We start from the raw sequence: 24,506 nt of genomic DNA, 5'->3' as shown, positions 1-24,506 counted from the left end.
TAAAAAAATTTAAATATTTTTCTTATTCTATCAAAATATATAGTTAGAATGAAGTAAGTTTATTGCTTTAAAACAAATCCTCCCCAAAAATTTTAAAATGAGACTGTGGAGTTCCTGCTTTGGCGCAACAAGATCAGCAGTGTCTCTGCAGTGCTGGGACACAGGTTTGATCCCTGGCCCAGAACAGTGGGTTAAAAGGATCTGGCACTGCAGCAGCTGTGTCATAGGTCACAACTGCGGCTTGGATCTGATCCCTGGCCTAGGAACTCCACATGCCAGAGGCCAGCCAAAAATAGATGAATAAATAAAAATTTTAAAATAAAATAAATAAAATGAGATTGCAACAATAAATTCAATTCCTAAGCCAAATTTGGTTTTTTTGGCTGTGAGCATGGCTCGCTGAAGCTCCTGAACCACAGGGACCAAACCCGTGCGCCACAGCAGCAACCCAAGCAGCTGCAGCAACAACACTGGGTCCTTGACCCACTGCGCCACAAGGGAACCCCTACTCCTAGGACCTTTGTCTTAATATTTATTTATTTTTATTTTTTTATATTTTTTTGTCTTTTTGTCCTTTTTACGGCCACATCCGTGGCATACGGAGGTTCCCAGGCTAGGGGTCTAATAGGAGCTACAGCCACCGGCCTATGCCAGAGCCACAGCAATGCCAGATCCAAGTCGCATCTGCAACCTACCCCACAGCTCAGGGCAATGCTGGATACTTAACCCACTGAGCAAGGCCAGGGATCAAACTGGCAACCTCATGGTTCCTCGTCAGATTCGTTAACCACTGAGACACATGAGAACTCCTGCTTCTAACTTTCAAGGGACTGCTGCTATGAAGTTAAAAATAAAAGATTGTGTGTGTGTGTGTGTGTGTGTGTGTGTGTGTATTTATCTTTTGAGAGCCACACCTGCAGCATATGGAGGTTCCCAGGCTAGTGGTCTAATCAGAGCTGTTGCTGCCAGCCTACACCAGAGCCACAGCAATGCCAGATCCGAGGCGCGTCTGCGACCTACACCACAGCTCACGGCAATGCCAGATCCCCAAGCCACTAAGTGAGGCCAGGGATCGAACCCTCAACCTCATGGTTCCTATTTGGATTCGTTTCAGATGCGCCACAACGGGAGCTCCTAAAAATAAAAGAGAGCTAAGAACAAACCCCCAACCTGATCACGTGATTTTGCAAACCTCTCTATACATTTTAACTCTACAATATACTTTTCAATAGTTGACAAAAATATATTCTGCAGTTACAAAGTGCTTCAAGTGTATAAAACTTGATCTGAAAAATTGATATATTTTAAATATTTTAAAATATGCAATAAAAAACAGATATGCTCAAACGTATCGTAATCCAACTTTTAACAGACTTTAGGATGACCAACTTACCTTGGTACCAGGTTAAGTGTTTGGTGCTGGCCTTCATAATTCTCTTCCCATTACTATTTTAACCACAGACAGAAGATTACAAAATGACTTGTTTACAAAACAGCTTGCAGGAGTTCCCACATCTGTGCAGGAGGTTAAGAATCCACCTATAGTAGTTCAGGTCACTGCAGAGGCTAGGTTCAAACCCTGTCCCAGCACAGAGGGTTAAAGGATCCAGCATTGTCACAGCTGTGGCTCAGATTTCCCTGGCCTGGTAACTTTCAAATGCCTCCGGTGTGGCCATAAAAACATAAAATCAAAAAACAGGTTGCAGATATAAAAATTTGCAACACCAATTACATAAAATAATTTCCTTGCTGGTAAGCGGCAAAAATAAAAAATGAAGATAGTTCCCGTCTCAGCTCAGCAGTAATAAACCCAACTATTATCTATAAGGACTCGAGTTTGATCCCTGGCCTTACTCAGTGGGTCTGGGATCCGGCGTTGCCGTGAACTACAGCACAGGTCACAGATTGGCTCAGATACGCCATGGCTGTGGTGTAGGCCAGCAGCTACAGCTTCGATTTGACCCCTAGTCTAGGAACTTCCATTTGCCACAGGTGCACCTAAAAAAGACACCAACAAAAAATTAAACTACAGTTGTTATCAAGAGCCCCATAGTTGGAATCAGGGATTTCTCCAACAGCAACTCTTTTCAGTGACAGCTGTACAGTTCTCACATATTGGAGTTGTCCATAAAAACTTTCAGACTTGAACAGCTTACAAATCCTGTTCAGTTCTAAAATCCCAATTCTGCAGTTCCAGTTGTAGCTCAGTGGGTTAAGAACCCGACTAGTATCCATGAGGACTCGGGTTATATCTCTGGCCTCATTCAGTGGATTAAAAGAGCTGGTGTTGCTGTAGCCATGGCATAGGCTGGCAGCTGCAGATCTGATTCAACCCCTCGCTCGGGAACTTCCATATGCTGCAGATGCAGCTGTAAAAAGAAAAAAATTAAAATTAAAAAGATTTAAGACAAAAAAAAAAAAAAAAAAAAAAAAAAAGGGAGTTCCCGTCGTGGCGCAGTGGTTAACGAATCCGACTAGGAACCATGAGGTTGCGGGTTCGTTCCCTGCCCTTGCTCAGTGGGTTAACGATCCGGCGTTGCCGTGAGCTGTGGTGTAGGTTGCAGACGCGGCTCGGATCCCGCGTTGCTGTGGCTCTGGCGTAGGCCGGTGGCTACAGCTCCGATTCAACCCCTAGCCTGGGAACCTCCATATGCCGCGGGAGCGGCCCAAGAAATAGCAGCAACAACAACAACAACAAAAAAAAAAAGACAAAAAGACAAAAAAAAAAAAAAAAAAAAAAGATTTAAAAATAAAAAATAAAATCCCAATTCTACGTTCTGACAGAAATAGAAGAAAATTAATCAACTGAAATAAAAAATTGGAAAATGCATGAAGTCAAAGCAATCTGTCTACTTGCTTCCTAACTTCAACTGCCCTACATAAAATACTGTTAGAGACTCCAGCGGGAGCAAACACTTGAGTTGGCTCATCTTTCATTGCCTAAAAAAACACACGCGGGGTTTCCGTCGTGGCTCAGCACTAACAAGCCCGACTAAGATCCATGTGGACTCGTGTTCAATCCCTGGCCTTGCTCACTGGCTTAAGGATCCGGCATTGCCATGAGCTGTGGTGTAGGTCGCAGACTGGGCTCAGATCCCACGTTTCTGTGGCTGTGGTGTAGGCCAGAGGCTACAGCTCTGATTAGACCCCTAGCCCGGGAACTTCCATATGCCTCGGATGTGGCCCTAAAAAGACAAAAAAAACACAAAACACTCAAGTTGAATATGCCAAAGTTCTCTCATCATAGCTGTTATTCAGTATATTAATACTTTTGAATGCTGTTAAATGGTACAGAGACAAGTATGAATGTCCAGATAGACAAAAGACATGACATTTCTAATTATCCCACACTGCTTGACAACGAAGACAGAGCTCCCGCATGCACACATATTCCTTCCATCGCAGTAATAACACAGAATCTGACTAGAGGTAAAAATGCCTTGTCTTAAATGCATTAAATTTAGGCACTTCTGTTCCTCAAACAAGGGCAACATAGAGTAAAAACTTTTAAGAACAAAAACTCTGTTGTTCCAGTGCCAGATCCACACAAATCTAAAACATTCATGTTAGCATCTAACACCCAAGTGATACAGAGTTGTATCACCACATAAGTTACCAAAAAAAAGTCCAGGCCATGAGATAATATACGAAGATGATGAAAAAGCAGGGACCACTCTGTATAGTTTCCTCAACTGTTTAAAAAGACAGGTGGAATGGAGTTTCCTGGTAGCACTATAGGCTAAGGATCCAGCATTGTCACTGCTGTGGCCCAGGTTTGATCCGTGGCCAGGAATTTCTGCATGCCTCAGGCATGGCCAAAAAAAAAAAAAAAAAAAAAAGACAGGCACAAGGAACAAATACTATTTAAGGATGTATTAAAGAAAGGTACCATAAACATGAGAATGTCAAAATAGATCATAATTACATCTAAAAGCACCTAACTCACATTAAATGCACAATAACTTAAGTATAATAAAAAACATTTAATCAACATCAATTAAAAACTGAGTTATCTTCATCTTATTGTCTGGCACCTTTAAGCACCATTAGTTGGTGTTTTAAGTAAAGGAATTTTTAATTCCAAGCTAAATCATTAAGTAAAATAAGAACCACATCTCTTCAAAAACAGGAGGGGTGGGGGAGTAGGGGTTAGGGTAGACAGCCCTCTGCTAAGGGGAAAATCCACGTACAACTTAATAGTTGGTCCTTCCTTATACTGAGTTCCTCTGTATCCACAAGCACAAATACCTTCAGATGGTGCAGTACTGCCATATTTATTACTGAAAACATCCAGGTATAAGTGGACACGCACAGTTGAAGCCCAGGAAGTTTAAAGGTCAACTGTATTTAAAAGAACCACAGCTCAACAACAACAACAAAAGACAAAAAAAAAAAAGGAGTTCCCGTCGTGGCGCAGTGGTTAACGAATCCGACTAGGAACCATGAGGTTGCGGGTTCGGTCCCTGCCCTTGCTCAGTGGGTTAACGATCCGGCGTTGCCGTGAGCTGTGGTGCAGGTTGCAGACGCAGCTCGGATCCTGCATTACTGTGGCTCTGGCGTAGACCGGTGGCTACAGCTCCGATTCAACCCCTAGCCTGGGAACCTCCATATGCCTCGGGAGTGGCCCAAGAAATAGCAACAACAACAACAACAAAAGACAAAAAAAAAAAAAAAGAACCACAGCAGAGTTTCCAATGTGTCGCAACAGAAACGAATCCGACTAGGAACCATGAGGTTTCGGGTTTGATCCCTGCCTTGGCACAAGGGATTAAGGATCTGGCGTTGCCGTGAGCTGTGGTGTAGGTCGCAGACGTGGTTCAGATCCCGCATTGCTGCAGCTGTGGTGTAGGCTGGCATCTGTGGCTCCAATTTGGACCCCAGCCTGGGAACCTCCATATGCCACAGGTGCAGCCCTAAAAAGCAAAAAATAAATAAATAAAACATAAAATAATATAAAAGAACTTTGGCTTTCATAAGTATACATGTGTCGATTATACATTTGGTTATGTCCTCATCTCCGAATGTCTACTAGACAAACTCATTCAACCTTCGTGCATCAATATCACAAATAAGAACAAAGGAAAAAGATAAACCTTTTGTAAAAATATGTGGTGATAAAGCAAGCATTGCTCATCTAGCTGAAAGAGCAAATCTTTGTTACATTATATCTAAATGATCTAATGCCTGAAAAGAACTTTAAACTCATTACAAAACTTATATTCACTCAAGTTACAGTCTTGGGAAACTACTACAGATTCTAAATTGTACAAAGACACAATGAAAAAGAGAACATATTATTTCTTTTTTTGGAGGAGGACACACCCGCAGCACACTGAAGTTCCCAGGTCAGGGATTAAACCCTCACCAACAGCAGTGACAACGCCTGATCCTCAACCACTAGGCCACTAGGGAACTCCAAGAATATATTATTTCTGATTCAAATACATACTGTTAGGTTTTTTTGTTTTTGTCTTTTTATGGCTACACCCGCAGCATATCGAAGTTCCCAGGCCAGGAATTGAATTGGAGCCACAGCAGCAACCACAGGTGCAGCAACGCTAGATTCTTTAACCCACTGCACCAGGCAAGGAATCAAACCAACACTGCTACACTGATCTGAGCCACTGCAGTCTGATTCTTAAACCACAGCACCTTGGCAGCAACCCCTTTTTTTTTTTTTTTTTTTTTTTTAAGGCACTAAAATAGTGATACCTGAGATGCTCCTATTTTTTTTCCTTTTTTGGGTGGGAGGAGGGTGGGCCACACCCGTAGCACATGAAGTTCCCGGGCAGGGATTGAACCTGTGCCACATCAGTGGCCACAGAGGATCCTTAACCAGGTGAGCCATCAGGGAACTTCACAACCATTTTTTAAAAGGTACTCAATGAGATATAAACATTTTCTATTTGTTTACCCACTGTTTTCTAGGAAAAGAACACAGACAGGCCATTGTAACCTTCGAATTTTTTCACTGTTTCAATTTCTAAACTTGTAGAACAAATATATGCTCTAGAACAGGACAACACATTTGCTGAACTTAGACCTGTAATCAAACTGGTTCGGTTCCAATCCTTGCTTTACCAAATACTCCTACCTGGGTGTTTGCCTACGCCCGTTTCCTCCCCTACAAATCAGGAATAAAAACACTGGGTTTCCGTAAGGATTAAATTACTTAATACATGCTTAAATTAGTCTGGACGTGCTAAAAATTACACAATGCAAACGACAGGCACAGAGAAGTTCAAAATACTATTCTCGTTCATAAATTTGAAAGTTTCCATCATTAACTTAAAAAAAAATTTAATTTAGTATTGTGCTGGCACACAATAGGGGCTCAATACATGCTGCAGGCTATCTGCCAAGATTCAAGTAAATAATAGGTGGAAGTGCCCAGCACCTGCCTAAAGTCGCGTTGGTTTAGTACAAGTTGCCACCCTGGCTTCTTCCTTCAGTCAGTATTCAGCATACACTCATCAGCCATTACCTTTTGACCCACTGGGACTTAATATTCAGGCATAAGCTACTATGCGGATGACTCACCTCTGACAGAGATCTACAAGTTAGGATATCAACTGTCAGTGAGCTCCAGAGATACAATGTATCTATCCAGAATGCTAACTTCACTGATATTTTGTAACTAATTTCAATTGACCGGAAATGCCTGGTTATGTTTATTTTACTGTCTCCCACAGTACAAGACCGCCTTAAAACCAAAAAACTGCAAGCATTAGAAGAGAACTCTCAGTAACACGTTCAAGAGTAACTCAAGTGAAGACTAAGCATCACAAAAGATGAAGGACTAAGTAACCAGAGCAGTGGACTGCTCTGATCAGACACCAGTAAACTGAGAACTGGAGTAGACTCATGCCCTTTCTTAAGCAAACACATGAAAGAGATCTACCACCGCATGAACCCCAAGAGTCAAAACGTGTTTGTTATGTCACACAGCAAGAGTTAAATATGGATGTTTCTCCAATCCCTTCAATCGATTATCCATTGTAATGGAAGAAAAGTGTTAAAGATGGTTGCACACACAGCATCAGAAAGGAAACAACCTCAGTTCCCACCATGGAACTCTAGAGGGCACCAGCAATATGCCCTCCTTCGCACCACCCCTCCTCCCGGGTAACGTGAGCAGCTGCAGGAGCCCGTCGTCTGGTTGCTGAGGTTGGTATTGCAGCAGGAGAGATGTCTGCAGCGGTGCAAACAGCAGCGCCCACTCCCAGCTGCCTCACCAGCCATTACCCAGGCTTCGCCCCGGGGGCAGCTGCCACCCCGGGGAAAGCTCCTCCCACTCAAAATAACGGAGACGCACTAGTCCCCCCCGGCCGAAGCCCTACAACCTGACAACGTCCTCTAAGAGCCTCAAAATACGGGCAAAAGACTCACAATGGGGGTGCTTTCCTCCTCACGTTCTGCCAAAGATGCACCAGGTAGGGTTGAAGGCGAATCCTGGTCCTGGGGTAGGAGGAAAAATGAAACATGCATCAAGAACATCTAACCAGGTGGGAGAAGCAAGCCTTTTCCACCAGGAGGAGGCAGAGAAGGGAATAAGAGGTCAAGGAGCCTCGGACCTTCGATTGTTGCTTCCCAGCCCGTTACCAACAACCCCCTCCTATGTAAAGTAGAGCAAAACGACGTTAAATATTTATTTGGGACCAAAACCCACGTGAAAGGCAAAACCTGGAGGGAGGAGGCGGAGGACGGCGAGCCTGCTCCGGGAGGGAGAGGGGGAAGGGCGGGTGCAGCCTCGACGCCAGCGGGGAATCCTATCCCCCAATCGGCCCACCCAGCGCCATCCCCGGCGCGCCGGCACCCACTCGGGGGCGGAGGGGGGGTTCGAGTCGCCGCCAGGCGGAAACCCCCTGCATTTGCCCCGAGCACTTGCCCAGGGCCCGAGATTTGCCCCCCCCGCCGCAGTCGGCGACCGGCAGCGCTGCCTCCCCGTCCGCCATTAGAGACCCAGCCAAACAATACGTGCGGAGCCGAGCCGCGCGCGCGCCGAGGCCGGGGCGGCCAAGGAGGGGACCAGGCGCAGGGCGCCCGCGCCCTCGCCCCCGAACTTGGAGACCTCGCGCCGCGCCTGGGAGGGTGCGAACGCGCCGCGAGCGCCCACGGAGGCGCCCCTCCCCCACCCGCCCCACCCCCACCCCGCGACCCCCGCCGCCCGCCCCCACCCCGGGCGGCCCCGGGCGACCCCCGCCGCCGGCGTCCGCCTCACCCGGCCCTCGCGGCCGCGCCTGCACGCCCGCAGCCCGCGGGCCGCCCGCCAAGGCGCCTGGGACATGAGCGGAGCCGCCAGCAGCCCGAGGCCCCGACGCGGCAGCGGCGACGGCGGCCGCGCCGCGGGCGCTCGTCCCGGGTCGGTGGGAGGCTCCGGAGGCTGCCCTCACCCATCTCCGCCTCCCGGCGCCTCCGCCTCCGCCTCCGCCTCCGGAGGCTGCGCCGCTCCCGGCCACCCCCACTGTCGGCGGCCCTGGGCTGGAGACACAGCGGGGACAAGCCTCACCCGGTTCTGGCTGCGGCTCCGCGGAACGAACCTCCCCGCCCCCGGCCCACCCCCCTTCGGGAACCAGCGCAACTCCGATCGGTCCAGTCCCGGCTTTAGCGCTGGTGAGGAGGCGGAGGCGGCGGCCGCGGCGGCGCGGCCCGACCCGCCAGGCCCCGCCCTCCGCGCCCTCACTGGCCGGCGTGGAAGGCGGGCCCGGCGCCGCGGGCACGCCCATTGGCTGCGTCCGCCTTCCTTCAGGACACCCTCGAGGGGCTGGCCCGACGGCTTGTCCGTCAGGCGCAGGCCACACCCCCGCGTCTCCGGCCCACCCCGCCCCTCCGCCCCCGCCCCCACCCCAGCCCGTCAGGGTCGGGCCGCCGACTCCCCTGCGCGCCGCACCGGCCGCCGTTCGGCCCCTGGCGCTCGGGGGCTGTCGGGGCCCCGCGGCCCAGGGGCCTCAGCCTGGGCGTCCGGCCGCTACGGCGGCTGCGAGCGACGCCGCGCGGGGAGCGCCGCGGCCTCGATGTCCCCAACGCCCTCCCTGTCCAGTGTCTGGCGGCCCCGGGAGGGGCGAGCGGGCGGGGGGGGCGGCCACGGGGGCGGCAGCCGGGAGCCCCGGGCCGGGGCCGGGGCGGGGGCGCCCGCGGGCTCCGAGGGCCGGCAGCGCTTCCCCTCGCCGCAGCCCCGTGGGGAGGCGTCCCCCGCTCCCGTCATGGCTGCGGGAGGAGGCGACGTCCTCCATCTTGTCGGGCTCGGGGGTGGGGGGCGGGGGGGCCGCCCCCACGCGTCCCGGGAAACCGGGCTGGGCCCCGCCGGGCGGCCGCGGGGACGGCGCCCGCTGCCGACTCGGCGCCCGGGAAGCGGCCGGCGCGACGGGGCCGGACCCAGACGCCGCTCCCCGCCGCCGCCCGCCAAGATGGAGGCGCAGCGGGCTGCGCGGAGCGGGCGCCCGCCTGTCGGAAGGGCCGGGCCGCCCCGCGCCGGGGCCGCCGCCTCCCTGGCCCTGGGCGGACGAGGCCCCGCGCTCCCCGGCCGCCCGGGGCGGGACGGAACCCAGGGGCGGCCGGGCGGCCGGGCGGCCGCGCGGGCTCGACCGAGGAGCCTTCCGGGCCGCGGGGCCTCTTTTGTTCGCCGTCTACAGCTCGGCCCCGGGCGCACGTCACGGGCGGTGCGGGTTCCGCGGTTCCACGTCAGGGGGAGCTCGGAGGCCGGCCCGGCCCGGCCCGGCGCGGCCTGGCGGCTGTCGGGGCCGCTGAGCCCACGCTGTTGGGCGCTAAATGGGTGAACAAGTTGGACCAAAATTTCATGGTGTTCTCACAACACTGCCTAGTAGTAGAGACACGAACGATGTTACATTTTAAAGTTCAATGCGATGATGAACAACATGAAGTTTTTAATGAAGTTACAGTCATGCATGAAGGTTTCACGAAGAACTGAGGTTTTAGAGACGCCACTCACTGAACAGTCTGGTAAAATATAAGACTCATAAATTTACAAATGAGGTAATTCTTCCACCTATGGAAAAATGCAGTAAATACACTGTTATCCTCATTTTTCTTTTTTTTTTTTCTTTTTTTTTTCTTTTTTTTTTTTTTTTTGCTATTTACGGCCACACCTGCAGCACATGGAAGTTCCCAGGCCAGAGGCTGAACCGGCATAAGCCACAGCAAGTTGGATCTAAGCCACCTTTGCCACCTATACCACAGCTCTAGACAACGTCAGATCTTTAACCCACTGAGCAAGGCCAAGGATCAAACTTGCGTCCTCATGGATACTAGTCTGATTTGTTTTCACTAAGCCAGGACAGGAACTCCAACATACCGCTATTTAGATGGAAGGATATCCATCATGTATTTCAACCCCCTTTCTCCAAAGGGTATCACCTATCTTTCTACAAACATTTCATTGTTATAAAACTTAAGTTTTCAATACGGTAAAATAAGACTTTATCACACTGTTCCGTTTTACAGTGGCACTCCTGATGTCACTATCTTCACAACAGAAATGTCCTCTATTAGCAAATGTGGGGCAACATTGTAATAACTCCATGAAAACTTAACACCACCATCCTTTTCTGTTAACATGAACCATTGCAATAATTTCTCTTTATTGAGGTTACACTTAGTTTGAAGGCTTAAATAAAGATTCTTGCGAATAAACTCAGCCATAGACTTAGAGAATGCATTAGAGCAGTTTCCATCGTGGCACAGGGGAAATGAATCCAACTTAGGAACCAAGTGGTTGCCGGTCCAATCCCTGGCCTCGCTCAGTGGGATAAGAATCTGACGTTGCCCTGAGCTGTGGTGTAGGTCACAGACGCAGCTCAGATCCTGTGTTGCTGTGGCTGTAGTATAGGCCTGTGGCTATAGTTCCAATTAGACCCTTAGCCTGGGAACCTCCTTTTGCCTTGGGCTCGGCCCTAAAAGAAAAGAAAAGATTCCACATACAAGTGATAACATAGAGTTTTTGTCTTTGTCTGACTTTTTCTACTAAGTGTGATACCCTCTAGGTCCATCCATTTTGTTGCAAAAGACAAAACTTCATTCTTTTTACAGCTAAGTAGGATTCCATTGTACATATGTACCTCATCTTCTTTATCCGTTAATATGATGATTAACACTTAGGTTTTGGAGTTCCGTCGCGGTGCAGTGGTGAACGAATCCAACTAGGAGCCATGAGGTTGCAGGTTCAAACCTCAGCCTTGCTCAGTGGATTAAGGATCCGGTATTGCTGTGAGCTGTGGCATAGGTCGCAGACAAGACTCAGATCCTGAGTTCCTGTGGCTCTGGCGTAGGCCAGAAGCTACAGCTCCGATTTGGCCCTTAGCCTGGGAACCTCCATATGCCGAGAGAGCAGCCCAAGAAATGGCAAAAAGACAAAAAAAAAAAAAAAAATGATGCTTTTTTGTAAATGATGATTGTAAATGATGCTGCTATGAACATTGCAATGCATATATCATTTCAAATTAATGTTTTCACGTTCTCTCTCTCTCTCTATGCTCAAGACTGGAATTGCTAGATAACTAATAGTAATTCTACTATTAGTTTTTTGAGGAACCTCCCTACTGTTTTCCATAGTGGCTGCACCAATATTCATTCTCACAAACAGTGTGATGTGTTCCCGTTTCTCCACTCAATAGCTCTTCTGACAGGTGTGAAGGAATATCATATTGTGCTTTTGATTTGCATTTCTCTGATAATTAGCAATGTTAAGCATCTTTTCATGTGCCTGTTGGCCATCTGTATGGCTTCTTTGGAAAAATGTCTTTTCAGGTCTACCCATTTTCTTTTTATTGCTTTCTTTCTTTTTTTTTCTTAGAACCACACCTGCAGCATATGGAGGTTCCCAGGCTTGGGGTCAAATAGCAGCTACAGCTGCCAGCCTACACCACAGCCCCAGCAATGCTGGACCCGAGCCAAGTCTTCCACCTACACCGCAGCTCACGGCAATGCTGAATCCCCAACCCACTGAGCGAGGCCAGGGATTGAACCCGCATCCTCATGGATACTGGTTGGATTCATTTCTATTGAGACACAAGGGGGAATTCCCCAGGTTTGCCAATTTTCTAATCAGAGTATTTGATTTTTTTATATTAAATTGTATGATGTGTTTTTATGTTTTTGATAATAACCCCTTATTGGTCATATCATTTACAAACATTTTCTCCCATTCAGTAGGATTTTCATTTTGTCAATGTTTTCCTTTGCTCTGTGAAAGCTTTTAACTTTAATTAGATCCTATTTGTTTATTTTTATTTCCATTACTCTAGGAAATGGAGCCAAAATGCTATTGCTTCGATTTATGTCAGTGTTCTCCCTATGGTTTGTTTTCTTTTCTTTTTTTTTTTTTTTTTTTTTTTTTTTTTTGTCTTCTTTGCCATTTCTTGGGCTGCTCCTGAAGCATATGGAGGTTCCAGGCTAGGGGTCGAATCGGAGCTATAGCCGCCGGCCTACGCCAGAGCCACAGCAATGGGGGATCCGAGCCGTGTCCGCGACCTACACCACAGCTCACGGCAACGCCGGATCCTTAACCAACTGAGCGAGGCCAGGGATCGAACCCATAATCTCATGGTTCCTAGTCAGATTCGTTAACCACTGAGCCACAACAGGAACTCCTATGGTTTGTTTTCTGTGTGTGTTTTTCTTTTTTCTTTTGGGTCCCAACCCTCAGCATATGGAACTTCCCAGTCTAGTGGTTAAATTGGACCTGCAGGAGTTCCTGTTGTGGCACAGTGGTTAATGAACCCGACTAGGAACCGTGAGGCTGCGGGTTCGATCCCTGGCCTCGCTCAGTGGGTTAAGGATCCGGCGTTGCCGTGAGCTGTGGTGTAGGTTGCAGACGCGGCTTGGATTCCACGTTGCTGTGGCTCTGGTGTAGGCCGGCGGCTACAGCTCCGATGAGACCACTAGCCTGGGAACCTCCATATGCTGTGGGAGCGGCCCTAGAAAAGGCAAAAAGACGAACAACAACAAAAAAAATTGGAGCTGCAGCTGTGGGCCTGCATCAAAGACACAGCAACACCGGATCCAAATCAGCGACCTATACCATAGCTCATGGCAACCCCAGATTCTTAAGCCATCGAAGGAGGCCAGGGATTGAACCTGCATGTTCATGGATACTAGTTGGATTTGTAACCTGCTGAGCCACAACGGAAACTCCCGTGTAGCCTATGTTTTCCTCTAGGAATTTCACAGTATCCAGTGTCACATTTGATCTTTAATCCACTCTAAGGTTGGTTTTTTTGTTGTTGTTTTGTTTTGCTTTTGCCGTACCCACAGCATATCGAAGCTTCATTGATGAGCTTTAGGAGTTTTTGGTAACATTCCCAGGCCAGGGATCGAATGGGAGCCCTAGCTGAGACCTATAGCATAGCTGCAGCAACACTAGATCTTCTGCCCACTGTGCCACATAGGAACTACCGAGAATCTTCAAATTTCATTCTACTACAAGTAGCTGTGCAGTTTTCTCAGCACTAATTATTAAAGAGACCGTCTTTCGTCCATTGTATATTCTTGCCTCCTTGGCCATAAGTACAGGGGGTTATTTCTGGGCTATCTATCCTGTTCCCTTAATCAATATGTCTAGTTTTTTTGTTGTTGTTTGTTTGTTTTTAAGGACAGCAAACAGGGGATTCCCATTGTGGCTCAGTGGTAATGAATCTGACTAGTATCTATGAGGATGTGGGTTTGATCCCTGGCCTTGTTCAGTGGGTTAAGGATCTGGCATTACCAGGAGCTGTGGTGTAGGTTGCAAAGACAGCTAAGATCTACTATGGCTGTGGCTGTGGCATAGGCCTAGGAACTTCTATATGCTGCGGATGTGGCCCTAAAAAGCAAATAGTAATAATAATAAACAGGGGTCTAGGCCACACTATGATTACATGGCTTACAAACCGCAGCTCAAAAAACATTATTCTGGGGGAGGAAGTGGGATGGATTGGGAGCCTGGGATTAATAAATGCAAACGGGAGTTCCCATCGTGGCGCAGTGGTTAACGAATCCGACTAGGAAACATGAGGTTGAGGGTTCGGTCCCTGCCCTTGCTCAGTGGGTTAACGATCCGGCGTTGCCGTGAGCTGTGGTGTAGGTTGCAGACGCGGCTCGGATCCCGCGTTGCTGTGGCTCTGGCATAGGCCGGTGGCTACAGCTCTGATTAGACCCCTAGCCTGGGAACCTCCATGTGCCGCGGGAGTGGCCCAAGAAAGAGCAACAACAATAACAACAACAACAAAACAACAACAGAAAAGACAAAAGACCAAAAAAATAAAAAAATTAAAAAATAAATAAATAAATAAATGCAAACGATTGCTTTTGGAGTGGATTAGCAATGAGATCCTGCTGTGTAGCACTGGGAACTATGTCTAGTCTCTTACGACGCAGCACGATAATAGGAGAAAAAATAATGTATGTGTAACTTGGTCACCGTGCTGTACAGCAGAAAAAAAATTGTGTGGGGGAAATAATAAATAAATAAATAAGAAAGAAAGAAAACAGAAAACATTACTGAGAAAGCAATTCATGGATAAGTTCAAATTGTAAAATAAATTTCCAATTGTCATTTTGTTTCTTTCTTTGTTTTTTTGTTTTTTGGCCAACCTGAGGCATGTGGGGTTCCTGGGCCAGGGATCAGATCTGAGCCACAGCTATGGCAAGGCTGGATCACCAGATCCTTACCACTGTGCTGGCCAGGGATCGAACCAGTGCTCCAGAGACACCACCAACCCCATTTTGCCAACCAACTGGGGAACTCCCAACTGTCATTTTTTAAATGGAATAAAGAGAAAAGAGTTGGGGGAGTTCCTGTTGTGGCTCATTGGTTAACGAATCTGACTAGCATCCAAAAGGTCGCAGGTTCAATCCCTGGCCTTGCTCAGTGGATTAAGGATCCAGCGCTGCCGTGAGCTGTAGTGTAGCTCACACTCAGCTCAGATCCTGCATTGCTGTGGCTGTGGTGTAGACCAGTGGCTACAGTTCCATTTCAACCCCTAGCCTGGGAACTTCCATATGCTGCTGGTGTGGCCCTAAAAAGACAATAAATAAATAAATAATAAAAACTGTTTTTTGAAAGAAAGAAAGAAAAAGAAAAAAGAATTGGGGAGGTCCTGCTGTTGTGCGGTGAGTTAATGATCAGGCTTGACCCTGAGGTGCAGGTTTGATCCCTGCCCAGTGTAGTGGATAAAGCTTCCAGCTTGCAGCTGCTGTGGCACAGATTTGATCCCTGGCCTGGGACGGCTAAAAAAAGAAAAGAAAAAAAGTATTGTAATCAAAATTAGAGTCTACAAGCTTGATAAGACAGAAAAGTTTCAGTAACTCCAGTTTAGTAGTACTGGAGTTTCCACTGTGGTACACCGGAAATGAATCTGACTAGTATCCATGAAGATTCAGGTTCAATCCCTGGCCTTGCTCAGTGGGTTAAAGGATCTGGCATTGCTGTGACTGTCTAGTCTGGGAACTTCTGTATGCCACAGGAGCCACCCTAAAAAGCAAAAAAAAAAAAGTTTAGTGGTACTAACAGAAATTAATTATCATTATTAGCATAGTGTGGAACTTTCTAAGATCTTTGGTACTGCTTCATTCCACAAATATTAATTGTCTAAAATATACCAGATGTATGGAGTTCCCGCTGTGGCTCAGTGGTTAATGAATCCGACTGGGAACCATGAGGTTGCGGGTTCAATCCCTGGCCTCGCTCAGTGGGTTAAGGATCTGGCGTTGCCTTGAACCATGGTGTAGACTGCAGACACAACTCAGATCCCGTGTTGCTGTGGCTCTGGCGTAGGCCGGTGGCTACAGCTCCAATTCGACCCCTAGCCTGAGAACCTCCATATGCCAAGGGAGCGGCCCAAGAAATGGCAAAAATACAAAAAAAAATTTTTTTTAAAATACCAGATATAATGATAAGTGCTAGGGAATAATGGAAAAAGATATAATCCCTGCTCTCATGGAAAGTATAGTCTAGGCTAGCCTAGAAAGAGCCAACACAGAGAGAATCAATTAAATGAATAAAATAATTAGGGTTGAGTGCTAGGAAGGAAATAAACAGAGCTCCTTTGTAGCGAATATCAATAGAGACCTAAGCTAATGACCATGGGAGACCTTTCTGAGCAAATAACATTTAAATTGAGATCTGTCCTCGGAGAAGCATCAGAGTATCAAGGGGAATCGTGTTCTAAACTGCAGGAAAAGCAAGATGTGAGCTTCTCCTAAGAGGTGGAGGGTCAGTAGGATGGACCGACGGGGGTCAGGGAAGGAGTGACTCTCAAGGAAGTTACAGCAAGAGCAGCTCCACCTGGGTTTCGTAGGCCCTGCTAAGGAGCTTGAATTTTATTCTAGCGCATGGAGAGGGTTTCGAGTGAAAACGTGGTTCAGTATTTACATCAATGTCGAGCAGATAACCACGGCCACTTTGCGGAGGATGGCTGGGGCGGAGCAGTCTTGGGGAAGCTGTGGAGGAGCGAGGGCAAGAAGTGGCTGCGAGCCCCAGAGGGGAGGCAGAGCCGGCCGTGGGTTAGGCGAGGATGCAAGGGGGTGTGGCCCAGAGGGAGCCCCGAGGTCACTTCTAAGACTTAGAAGCTGGTTTAAAATTTAGACCAAAGGCTTTCTGTCTGATATCAAAGTATGAGCACATCTGATCAATTTCAGATGTGAGAACACTCACAAAAATTAGAAGCTCTCTCTCCAGAAGGGCAGCAGAGAGGAGGCATCCTAAATAGAACAATAAATTAATCCTAATTTCACTTCACTGGATTTGTGAAAAAAACACAGTCTGAAATTTTATGAGTAAAACATTATTGAGAGGTTTACTTATGCATGCTTTTCACTTTTTCCCACAAACTTAGAAAAATAGCTGTTAGGAGTACATTAATGCTTCTGAGTACAAATAAATGACTGTTTTTTGTAACCAATTTCAAAGCTGTCCACATTGTTTTTCTAATTTAATTATTTCTCATCACATCACAACAGTTCTTTATAATATTAGCAATAACCTTGAAGTGTTTTTTCCTTCATTTTGTTCTCGTTTTCTCTTTTTCAGTCAAATGAACTGTGCAACTGTCCATGATACCTGACTTGCCCAGGTGTGTGTGTGTGTGTGTGTGTGTGTGTGTGTCTGTGTGTGTGTGTCTGTGTCTGTGTGTGTGTGTGTGTGTGTGTATAAAATCACCCAGCTTCTCAGGTGTCTACATATAAATACCTAGCTGCCCAAGTGTGTACACAGAGCCACCCAGCGACCAGGCGTCTGTGTATATATGTATAGGAATGTATACAGTGCAGGAATGTCTATCAGTCACCGGGGCAGCTGGGCGTCTGTGTTCTCTTCCAGGCGTTTGGTGGTGTCTTGTCGTGGGTTTGTCTTTAAGCCATGTTGAGTTTGTTTGGGGGCATGGGGTGAGAGCTGTTCCACTTTCATTTCATATGTGTTCATATAAAATCACCCAGCTGCCCAGGCGTCTATCGATCATGGAGCAGCCGCCCAGGTATGCACGGATAATCGCCCAGGTGCCCACGTGTACCAGAAGACCCAGGGTGGTGGCGCCTGGCCTGGCGTGGCGCCGGTCTAGGGGGAACCATAGGCGCCCTGCTGTGGGTCACATCCAGAGGGACACGCGGCGCCCCTGCCCGGAGTGCGCCCCACCTCCGCCCCCGCGGCCCGCCTCTGCCCGCGGTCGAGGGGCCTCGCAGGGCAAGAGGAAGCTTCGAAGCCGCAGAGCGGGCGGAGGGGCGTCCGGGGCGCAGGCAAAGGAGCCGGCGCCAGAAGCGGGCGCGCGGGCGGGCCTGGGGGGGGCCTGGGGCCCGGGCCGGGTGACGGACGGGCCGCGGCAGGAGCCGGCGCCGAGCCGGAGCATCGCCGGAGCAGGAAGAGCCCGGCGGAGGGAGGGCGCCCGAGATTCGAGGGCCGGCCCTCGCCGCGCGCCGCTCCGGAGACCCCGGCCCGGACGGAGGCCGCGGAGCTGGGCGGTCTCGGGCCGAGCCCGGGCCCGGGGAGGGAAGGGGGCAGCGCCGGCCGAGGGTGGGACGAGCGCGGCGGGGCCCGAGCCGGGGCGCGGGGCGGGGCGGGGCAGCGGCACTCGCGCGCCCGGGGGAGCGGGCGGGGGTGGCGGGGGCAGCCCCGGAGCCCGGCCGCGGAGGGCGCCCCTCCGGCGAGCACGGCCCGGCTGCCCTCCCCGCAGGCCCGCCTCGCAGCTGCTCCTCGCCGGCCCGCGGCTCTGGGCGGGAGGGCCGAGGCCAGCCCCGGCCCGGGGGAACGCAGGAGCTCCAAGGCCTCTTTTCCGGCTCTGGGATCCCTCCAGGTCGTCTGCCCTTGGCCCTGGCCTCCCGCAAGCGGGGACGTCTGGAAAGAATTCAGCCTTAGACCAGCGCAGGGGCTTACGAAGGGCTCGAAACTTCCGCTGGTCCTTCACCGCTCAGTTGGGATCAGACCAAGGCCTGAGTGAGCCCCTGCCTCACCTCCCCCGGCCCTCGTTTTGCTTTTTAGGGCCACACCCGCGGCATAGAGAGGTTCCCAGGTTAGGGGTCGAATGGGAACTTCAGCGGCTGGCCTACACCGCAGGCACAGCTGCGTCTGCGACCTACACCACAGCTTACAGGAACCCCAGATCCTGCACCTGCTGAGCGAAGCCAGGGATGGAACCTGCAACCTCATGGTTCCTGGTCGGATTTGTTTTCGCTCCGCCCCAAGGGGAAGAACTCCGCGGCCCCTTTTTTATAACCATCTTGGAGGATTGATTCTTCTCCTGGGTGTCTGGATTCCTCCCATACCCTCCACTTCGGGCCACCAGACCCTCTGTCTGTCCCCACCTGCATGGTGGCCACCGGGGGTCTCCAAGCCTGTGCTCTGCTCTGGCCAAGGACGTGAGGACAGGAGGGACAGCAGGCTCCGGGGTCGTCTTTTTTCCTCTTGCCTCCTGGTCTTGTTAGGGGCCGGCACAGCATCCCCCTTGTGAGAGCCTGAAGGACCTACAAAGCCGCAGATCTCACCCCCAGGCCCCTGGGTCATGCACCCTGGCATCCTTGGTGCCACCTTCCCCTGCCACCACTGCACTAGCCACTCGCCCCCGTGACAGTGTCTGTGCTGTACAGTAGGCCCTGGATGACTATCTATTTAGTGTAGAGTAGTGCGGATGCATTAATCCGAAACTCCTAATTTGTCCCTCGTCTCAACCTTTCCTCTTTGGTAACCATAAGTTTGTCTCAAAGTCTGCAAATCTGTTTGTTTTTTCGAATGTTTATTTTATGAGTAAGCTGATTTGCACCATTTTAAAATTTTATTTATTTATCTTTTTAGGGCCGCGCCCATGGCATATAGAAGTTCCCAGGTTAGGGGGTCAGTGGGAGCGGCAGCTGCCAGCCTGTGCCACAGCCACAGCAAAACAAAATCAGAGCCTCGTCTGAGACCTACGGCAACGCTGGATCCTTAGCCCATTAAGTGAGGCCAGGGATTGAATCTTCATCCTCATAGTTACTAGCTGAGTTCATTACCACTGAGCAGCAGCGGGAATTAGCTGCATCATATTTTTAGGTTCCACAAATAAGTGATACTTGTCTTTATCTGACTTACTTCACTTAGTATAATAATCTCTACGTCCATTCATGATGCTGCAAATGGCACTTTCATTCTTTTTTTATGGCTGAGTAGTATTCCATTGTTTATATGCAGCACATCTGCTCTATTTGTTTCTCTGTCCATGGACATGTATTGGCTACTACAAATAGTGCTGCAGTGAATACCGGGGTGCATGTATCTTTTCAAATTAAGGGTTTTTTCTCCACATATATGCCCAGGATTGGGATTCCTGGATCAGATAATCATTCTATTTTTAGTTTGTTTTTTTTTTTTGTCTTTTTGTCTTTTGTTGTTGTTGTTGCTATTTCTTGCGCCGCTCCCCCGGTATATGGAGGTTCCCAGGCTAGGGGTTGAATCAGAGCTGTAGCCACCGGCCTACACCAGAGCCACAGCAACGCGGGTTCCAAGCCGCGTCTGCAACCTACACCACAGCTCACGGCAATGCCGGATCGTTAACCCACTGAGCAAGGGCAGGGACCGAACCCGCAACCTCATGGTTCCTAGTCGGATTCGTTAACCACTGCACCACGACGGGAACTCCCTATTTTTAGTTTTTAAGGAAACTTCCTACCATTTTCCAGAATGGTTATATCAATTTACCTTCTCACCGATGGTGTGTCCCTTTTCTCCGCACCCTCTTCAGCATTTACTGTTTGTAGACTTTTTTTTTGGCCACACCTGCGACATGTAGAAGTTCCCAGGCTTGGGATCAAACCTTCACCACGGCAGTGACCTGAGCTGCTGCAATGACAACGCCAGATCCTTAACTGGATGAGCCAAAAGGGAATTCTCATTGTTTGTAGACTTTTTAATGATGGACCTTCTGCCTGGTATGAGGCAATAGCTCATTTAGTTTTGGTTGCATTTCTCTAATCATTAGCTATGTTGAGCCTATTTTTGTGGGCCTGTTGGCCATCTGTACGTCTTCTTTGGAGAAGTGTCTATTTAGACCTTCTGCCTTCCCCCCACACACACACCCCAAGCGTGTGCATGTTCCCCAGGCCAGGGATCTAATCCAGTCACCTGGCATGTTCCCCAGGCCAGGGATCTAATCCAGCTACAGCTGCAACCTGTTCCACAGCTATGGCCATATCAGATCCTTAACCCACTGGCCATAGCAGGAACTCCTACCTATCTTATGATAAGATTATTCGGGTTTTTTTTATATTTAGCTGCAAGGACTATTTGCATGTTTTGGAAATTTCATCCCTTATCTGCTGCTTTGTTTGTAAATATTTTCCCCCATTCTGTAGGTTATCTTTTCATTTTGTTTATGATTTCCTTTCCTTTGCAAAAGCTTCTAAGTTCATTTAGGTCCCATTTGTTTGTTTTTATTATTTTCATTACTCTAGGAGATATGTCCAAAAAGGTATTGCTGTGATTTTTTTTTTTTTTTTTTTTTTTTTAGTATTGCTGTGATTTATACCAAAGACTGTTCTCTGGAACATGACAGAGGATAACATGAACAAAATACTGTATATAGGAGTTCCCGTCGTGGCACAGTGGTTAATGAATCCGACCAGGAACCATGAGGTTGTGGGTTCGATCCCTGGCCTTGCTCAGTGGGTTAAGGATCCGGCGTTGCCGTGAGCTGTGGTGTAGATTGCAGATGCGGCTCAGATCTGGTATTTCTGCGGCTGTGGTGTAGACCGGCGGTTACAGCTCTGATTAGACCCCTAGCCTGGCAACTTCCATGTGCTTCAGGCGTGGCCCTAAAAAGACAAAAAAAAAAAAAAAAAAAAAAAACTGTTCTGTTCAGCCACCCAGTTTGCTGCCCTTTCCCACAGCAACACAATGAAGCTAATACATACATCCAGCGTGGGCTGCAGATGAACCGCAGATCTGGTATGTGTGTCTGTGGCTGTGGTGTAGATCATGGCCTACAGATCTGATTCAACCCCCTCGCCTGGGAACTTCCACATGCCTCAGGTGTGTCCCTAAAAAGTGGAAAAAGAAAAATTACTTTCTATACCATTAGGATTTGTTTTAGGAGTTCCCTTCGTGGCTCAGTGGTTAAGGAATCCAACTAAGAACCATGAGGTTGCGGGTTCGATCCCTGGCCTTGCTCAGTGGGTTAACGATCTGGGGTTGCCGTGAGCTGTGGTGTAGGTTGCAGATGGGGCTCGGATCCCGAGTTGCTGTGGCTCTGGCGTAGGCCGGTGGCTACAGCTCTGATTGGACCCCTAGCCTGGGAACCTTCATATGCCGTGGGAACGTCCTTAGAAAAGGCAAAAAGACAAAGAAATATACTTTTTTATAAAATTCTACCTTTTCTAAATTATTTTGTTCTTCCTTTTGTGTCTGTTTTGGCTGTGATGTAAAATGACTGATGTGGGATCTCTGTTCCAAGACCAGGAACTGAACCTGAGCCGCAGCAGTGAAAGCACCAAGCAAATCCTAACCACTGGGCTGCCAGGGAACTCCCTTATAAATTATTAACTGAAGTGTGTGGTGCATTCTGTTGTTTTCATCAAAGACTTAATAATTTAATTCACATATCATTGATTAAAAAATGTTTAAGGAGGTGGTTCCTGATGTGGTGCGGTGGTTACTTATATTTGAAGCTTGGCTTTGATCTCTGGCCTGGGAAATTCCACACACCCTGGGTGCGGTCTGAAAAAAAACTTATTTACATATTTTTGTTGCAAAGCAATAAATAGGATAATGGCTAGAAGACTTTTAAGAATAAATATATATTACACTAGCATAAAACTCTATGGGGAAATTCCTCCTGTGGCTCAGTGGTTAACGAATCCGACTGGGAACCATGAGGTGTGGGTTCAATCCCTGACCTTACTCAGTGGGTTAGGGATCCGGGGTTGCCGTGAGCTGGGGTGTAGGTTGCAGATGCAGCTCAGATCCTGTGTTGCTGTGGCTCTGGTGTAGGCCGGCGGCTACACCTCTGATTCAACCCCTAGCCTGGGAACCTCCGTAGGCCATGGGAGCGGCTCAAGAAAAGGCAAAAAGACAAAAAAAACAGCTCTGTGGGGTAAGTGGAAGGAAATGAAGTTCATATGGGAAAAAGGAGTCTTGTAAAATTTCCTGCTACTGAAGAACGTCTCATTCGTGTTCATTTTTCCCTTTTAGCTGCACCCTTGGCCCGTGGATTATCCAGGGCCAGAGATTGAAGCCAAGTCAGGGCGGTGACAATGCCAGGGCTTTAACCCTCTGAGCCACCAGGGAACTCCTCCATTATGGTTCATCATAGCATGTTGAATACAGTTCTCTGTGCTGCACTGCAGGGTCTTGTCTGTTGTCTCCTCCACGCAGGAGAGGTGACATCTGCTCACCCCCCGCAGCCCCGCTCGGTCCATCCTTCCCCCAGTTCCCTCCCTCTTGGCAACCCCAGGTCTGTTCTCTGTCTGTGAGTCTGTTTCTGTTTCGTAGATTCATTCATTTGTGCCATATTTTAGATTCCACATGTAAGTGGTACGATGCAGTATTTGTCTTTCTGACCTCACTTAGTATCATAATCTCTAGTTTCATCCGTGTTGTTGCAAATGGCATTATTTTGTCCTTTTTTACGTCTGAGAAGTAAGGTTTTTTTTTTGCTGTTTCTTTTTTGTTTTTTTGTTTTTGCTTTTTAGGGTTGTGCCCGTGGCAAATGGAGCTTCCCAGGCCGGGGGGTGAACCGGAGGTACAGCTGCCGGCCTGCACCACAGCCACATTCAACACCAGATCTGAGCCACATCTGGAACCTAAGGCAAAGGTATATGTTTGCACTTCACAGAAATTATATTAGAGGCCACTTATGTGTGTAAAAGGGTTTATAGGAAAAATCAAATTCTAGAGAGCACGTGAGCAAAAGAAGTTTGAGGACGGGTTTCAAGGTCCGCCTGGAAGGATGCTTCCCATGCGCCTTCTCCCCTGCCTCCCCCCACCCCCCCTTCTGGGCAGTTTGCTACAGCAAAGATGCTCCCTCACAGGTAGAACTGTTCGCCTTGCCCTGCTTCCTTGAAGGGCAGGAATGACAGGTTGTTTATCTTTGTGTAGCCATGTGGGGCAGTTTCTAGACATGCAGGATGTATACTTGGTAATTATTTTTTTTTCCTTTTTAGGGCCGCAATCACAGCATATGGCAGAGGTTCCCAGGCTAGGGGTTGAAACGTAGCTATAGCTGCCTGCCTACACCACAGCCACACAGGATCTGAGCCACGTCTTCGACCTACACCACAGCTCAGGGCAACGCCAGATCCTTAAGCCACTAAGTGAGGCCAGGGATCAAACACGCAACCTCATGGTTCCTAGATGAATTGTTTCTGCTGTGCCACAATGGTCACTCCTGAATATATATTTAGTAGTTTATTTCTATTACATAGTTTATAAAAAGTTTCCTAGTATAGGTCATGATATAGATCCTAGAGTTTACAGTTCAAGCTTAGACCATTGCATCGGAGTTCCCGTTGTGGCGCAGTGGTTAATGAATCCCACTAGGAACCATGAGGTTGCGGGTTCCATCCCTGGCCTCGCTCAGTGGGTTAAGGATCTGGCGTTGCCGCGAGCTGTGGTATAGGTTGCAGACGCGGCTCGGATCCCGTGTTGCTGTGGGTCTGGTGTAGGCTGGTGGCTACAGCTCCGATTTGTCCCCTAGCCTGGGAACCTCCATATGCCAAGAGAGCGGCCCAAGAAATGGCAAAAAGACAAAAAAAAAAAAAAAAAAAAAAAACAAAACTTAGACCATTTCTCCAGAAAAATAGGCATTTCCATCCCCCAATGCACTAAGAAAAATGTCTGGTTCTACCTAGAGAAATCGAATTGAAACCAAGCAAATGTCCCCAAACCACTTGAAAGATAGTCTCATGGGCCGCTCATACAGAGACATCAGGAAAGCTAAGTGAAATTGTTAGTTATTTGGAATTAATTTGCTTAAGAAAAACAATCCTTTCTTGTTTTTATTTTGCTTTAATTTTTTATTTTTGCTTTTTAGGGTTGCAGGTGCAGCATATGGAATTTC

General features: G+C 48.6%; 2 protein-coding genes across 5 annotated transcripts in view; both read right to left on the bottom strand.

Annotated features, from left to right (window-relative positions):
- Nucleotides 1–8,658, bottom strand: part of ZMYM2 (zinc finger MYM-type containing 2) — a 69,717-nt gene extending 61,059 nt beyond the window's left edge. The window contains exons 1-2 of one of the 4 annotated variants that reach the window (XM_021065428.1): nt 8,510–8,658; nt 7,390–7,458 (exon numbers count right to left, since the gene is read on the bottom strand). Coding sequence is in view for 1 of the 4 variants with exons in the window: in XM_021065426.1 (XP_020921085.1) it covers nt 7,390–7,458; nt 8,222–8,397 (245 nt within the window). In the remaining 3 variants the exon portion in view is untranslated. Of the gene's footprint in view, nt 1–7,389; nt 7,459–8,221 lie in introns of all 4 variants that reach the window. The other 3 variants (XM_021065429.1, XM_021065427.1, XM_021065426.1) reach the window with 3 other exon arrangements.
- LOC110255873 (basic proline-rich protein-like) overlaps nt 8,969–24,506 on the bottom strand; it is a 30,507-nt gene continuing 14,969 nt past the window's right edge. The window contains exons 2-5 of the mRNA XM_021066006.1: nt 17,624–18,194; nt 17,424–17,545; nt 16,367–16,434; nt 8,969–9,764 (exon numbers count right to left, since the gene is read on the bottom strand). Of these exons, the coding sequence (XP_020921665.1) occupies nt 8,969–9,764; nt 16,367–16,434; nt 17,424–17,545; nt 17,624–18,194 (1,557 nt within the window). The remainder of the gene's footprint in view (nt 9,765–16,366; nt 16,435–17,423; nt 17,546–17,623; nt 18,195–24,506) is intronic.

The sequence above is a fragment of the Sus scrofa genome, chromosome 11, assembly GCF_000003025.6.
Source record: "Sus scrofa isolate TJ Tabasco breed Duroc chromosome 11, Sscrofa11.1, whole genome shotgun sequence".
In the NCBI taxonomy this organism is placed as follows: domain Eukaryota; kingdom Metazoa; phylum Chordata; class Mammalia; order Artiodactyla; family Suidae; genus Sus; species Sus scrofa.
The sequence above is the reverse complement of the archived record's forward strand: the minus strand, read 5'-3'. Positions and strand labels throughout refer to the sequence as shown.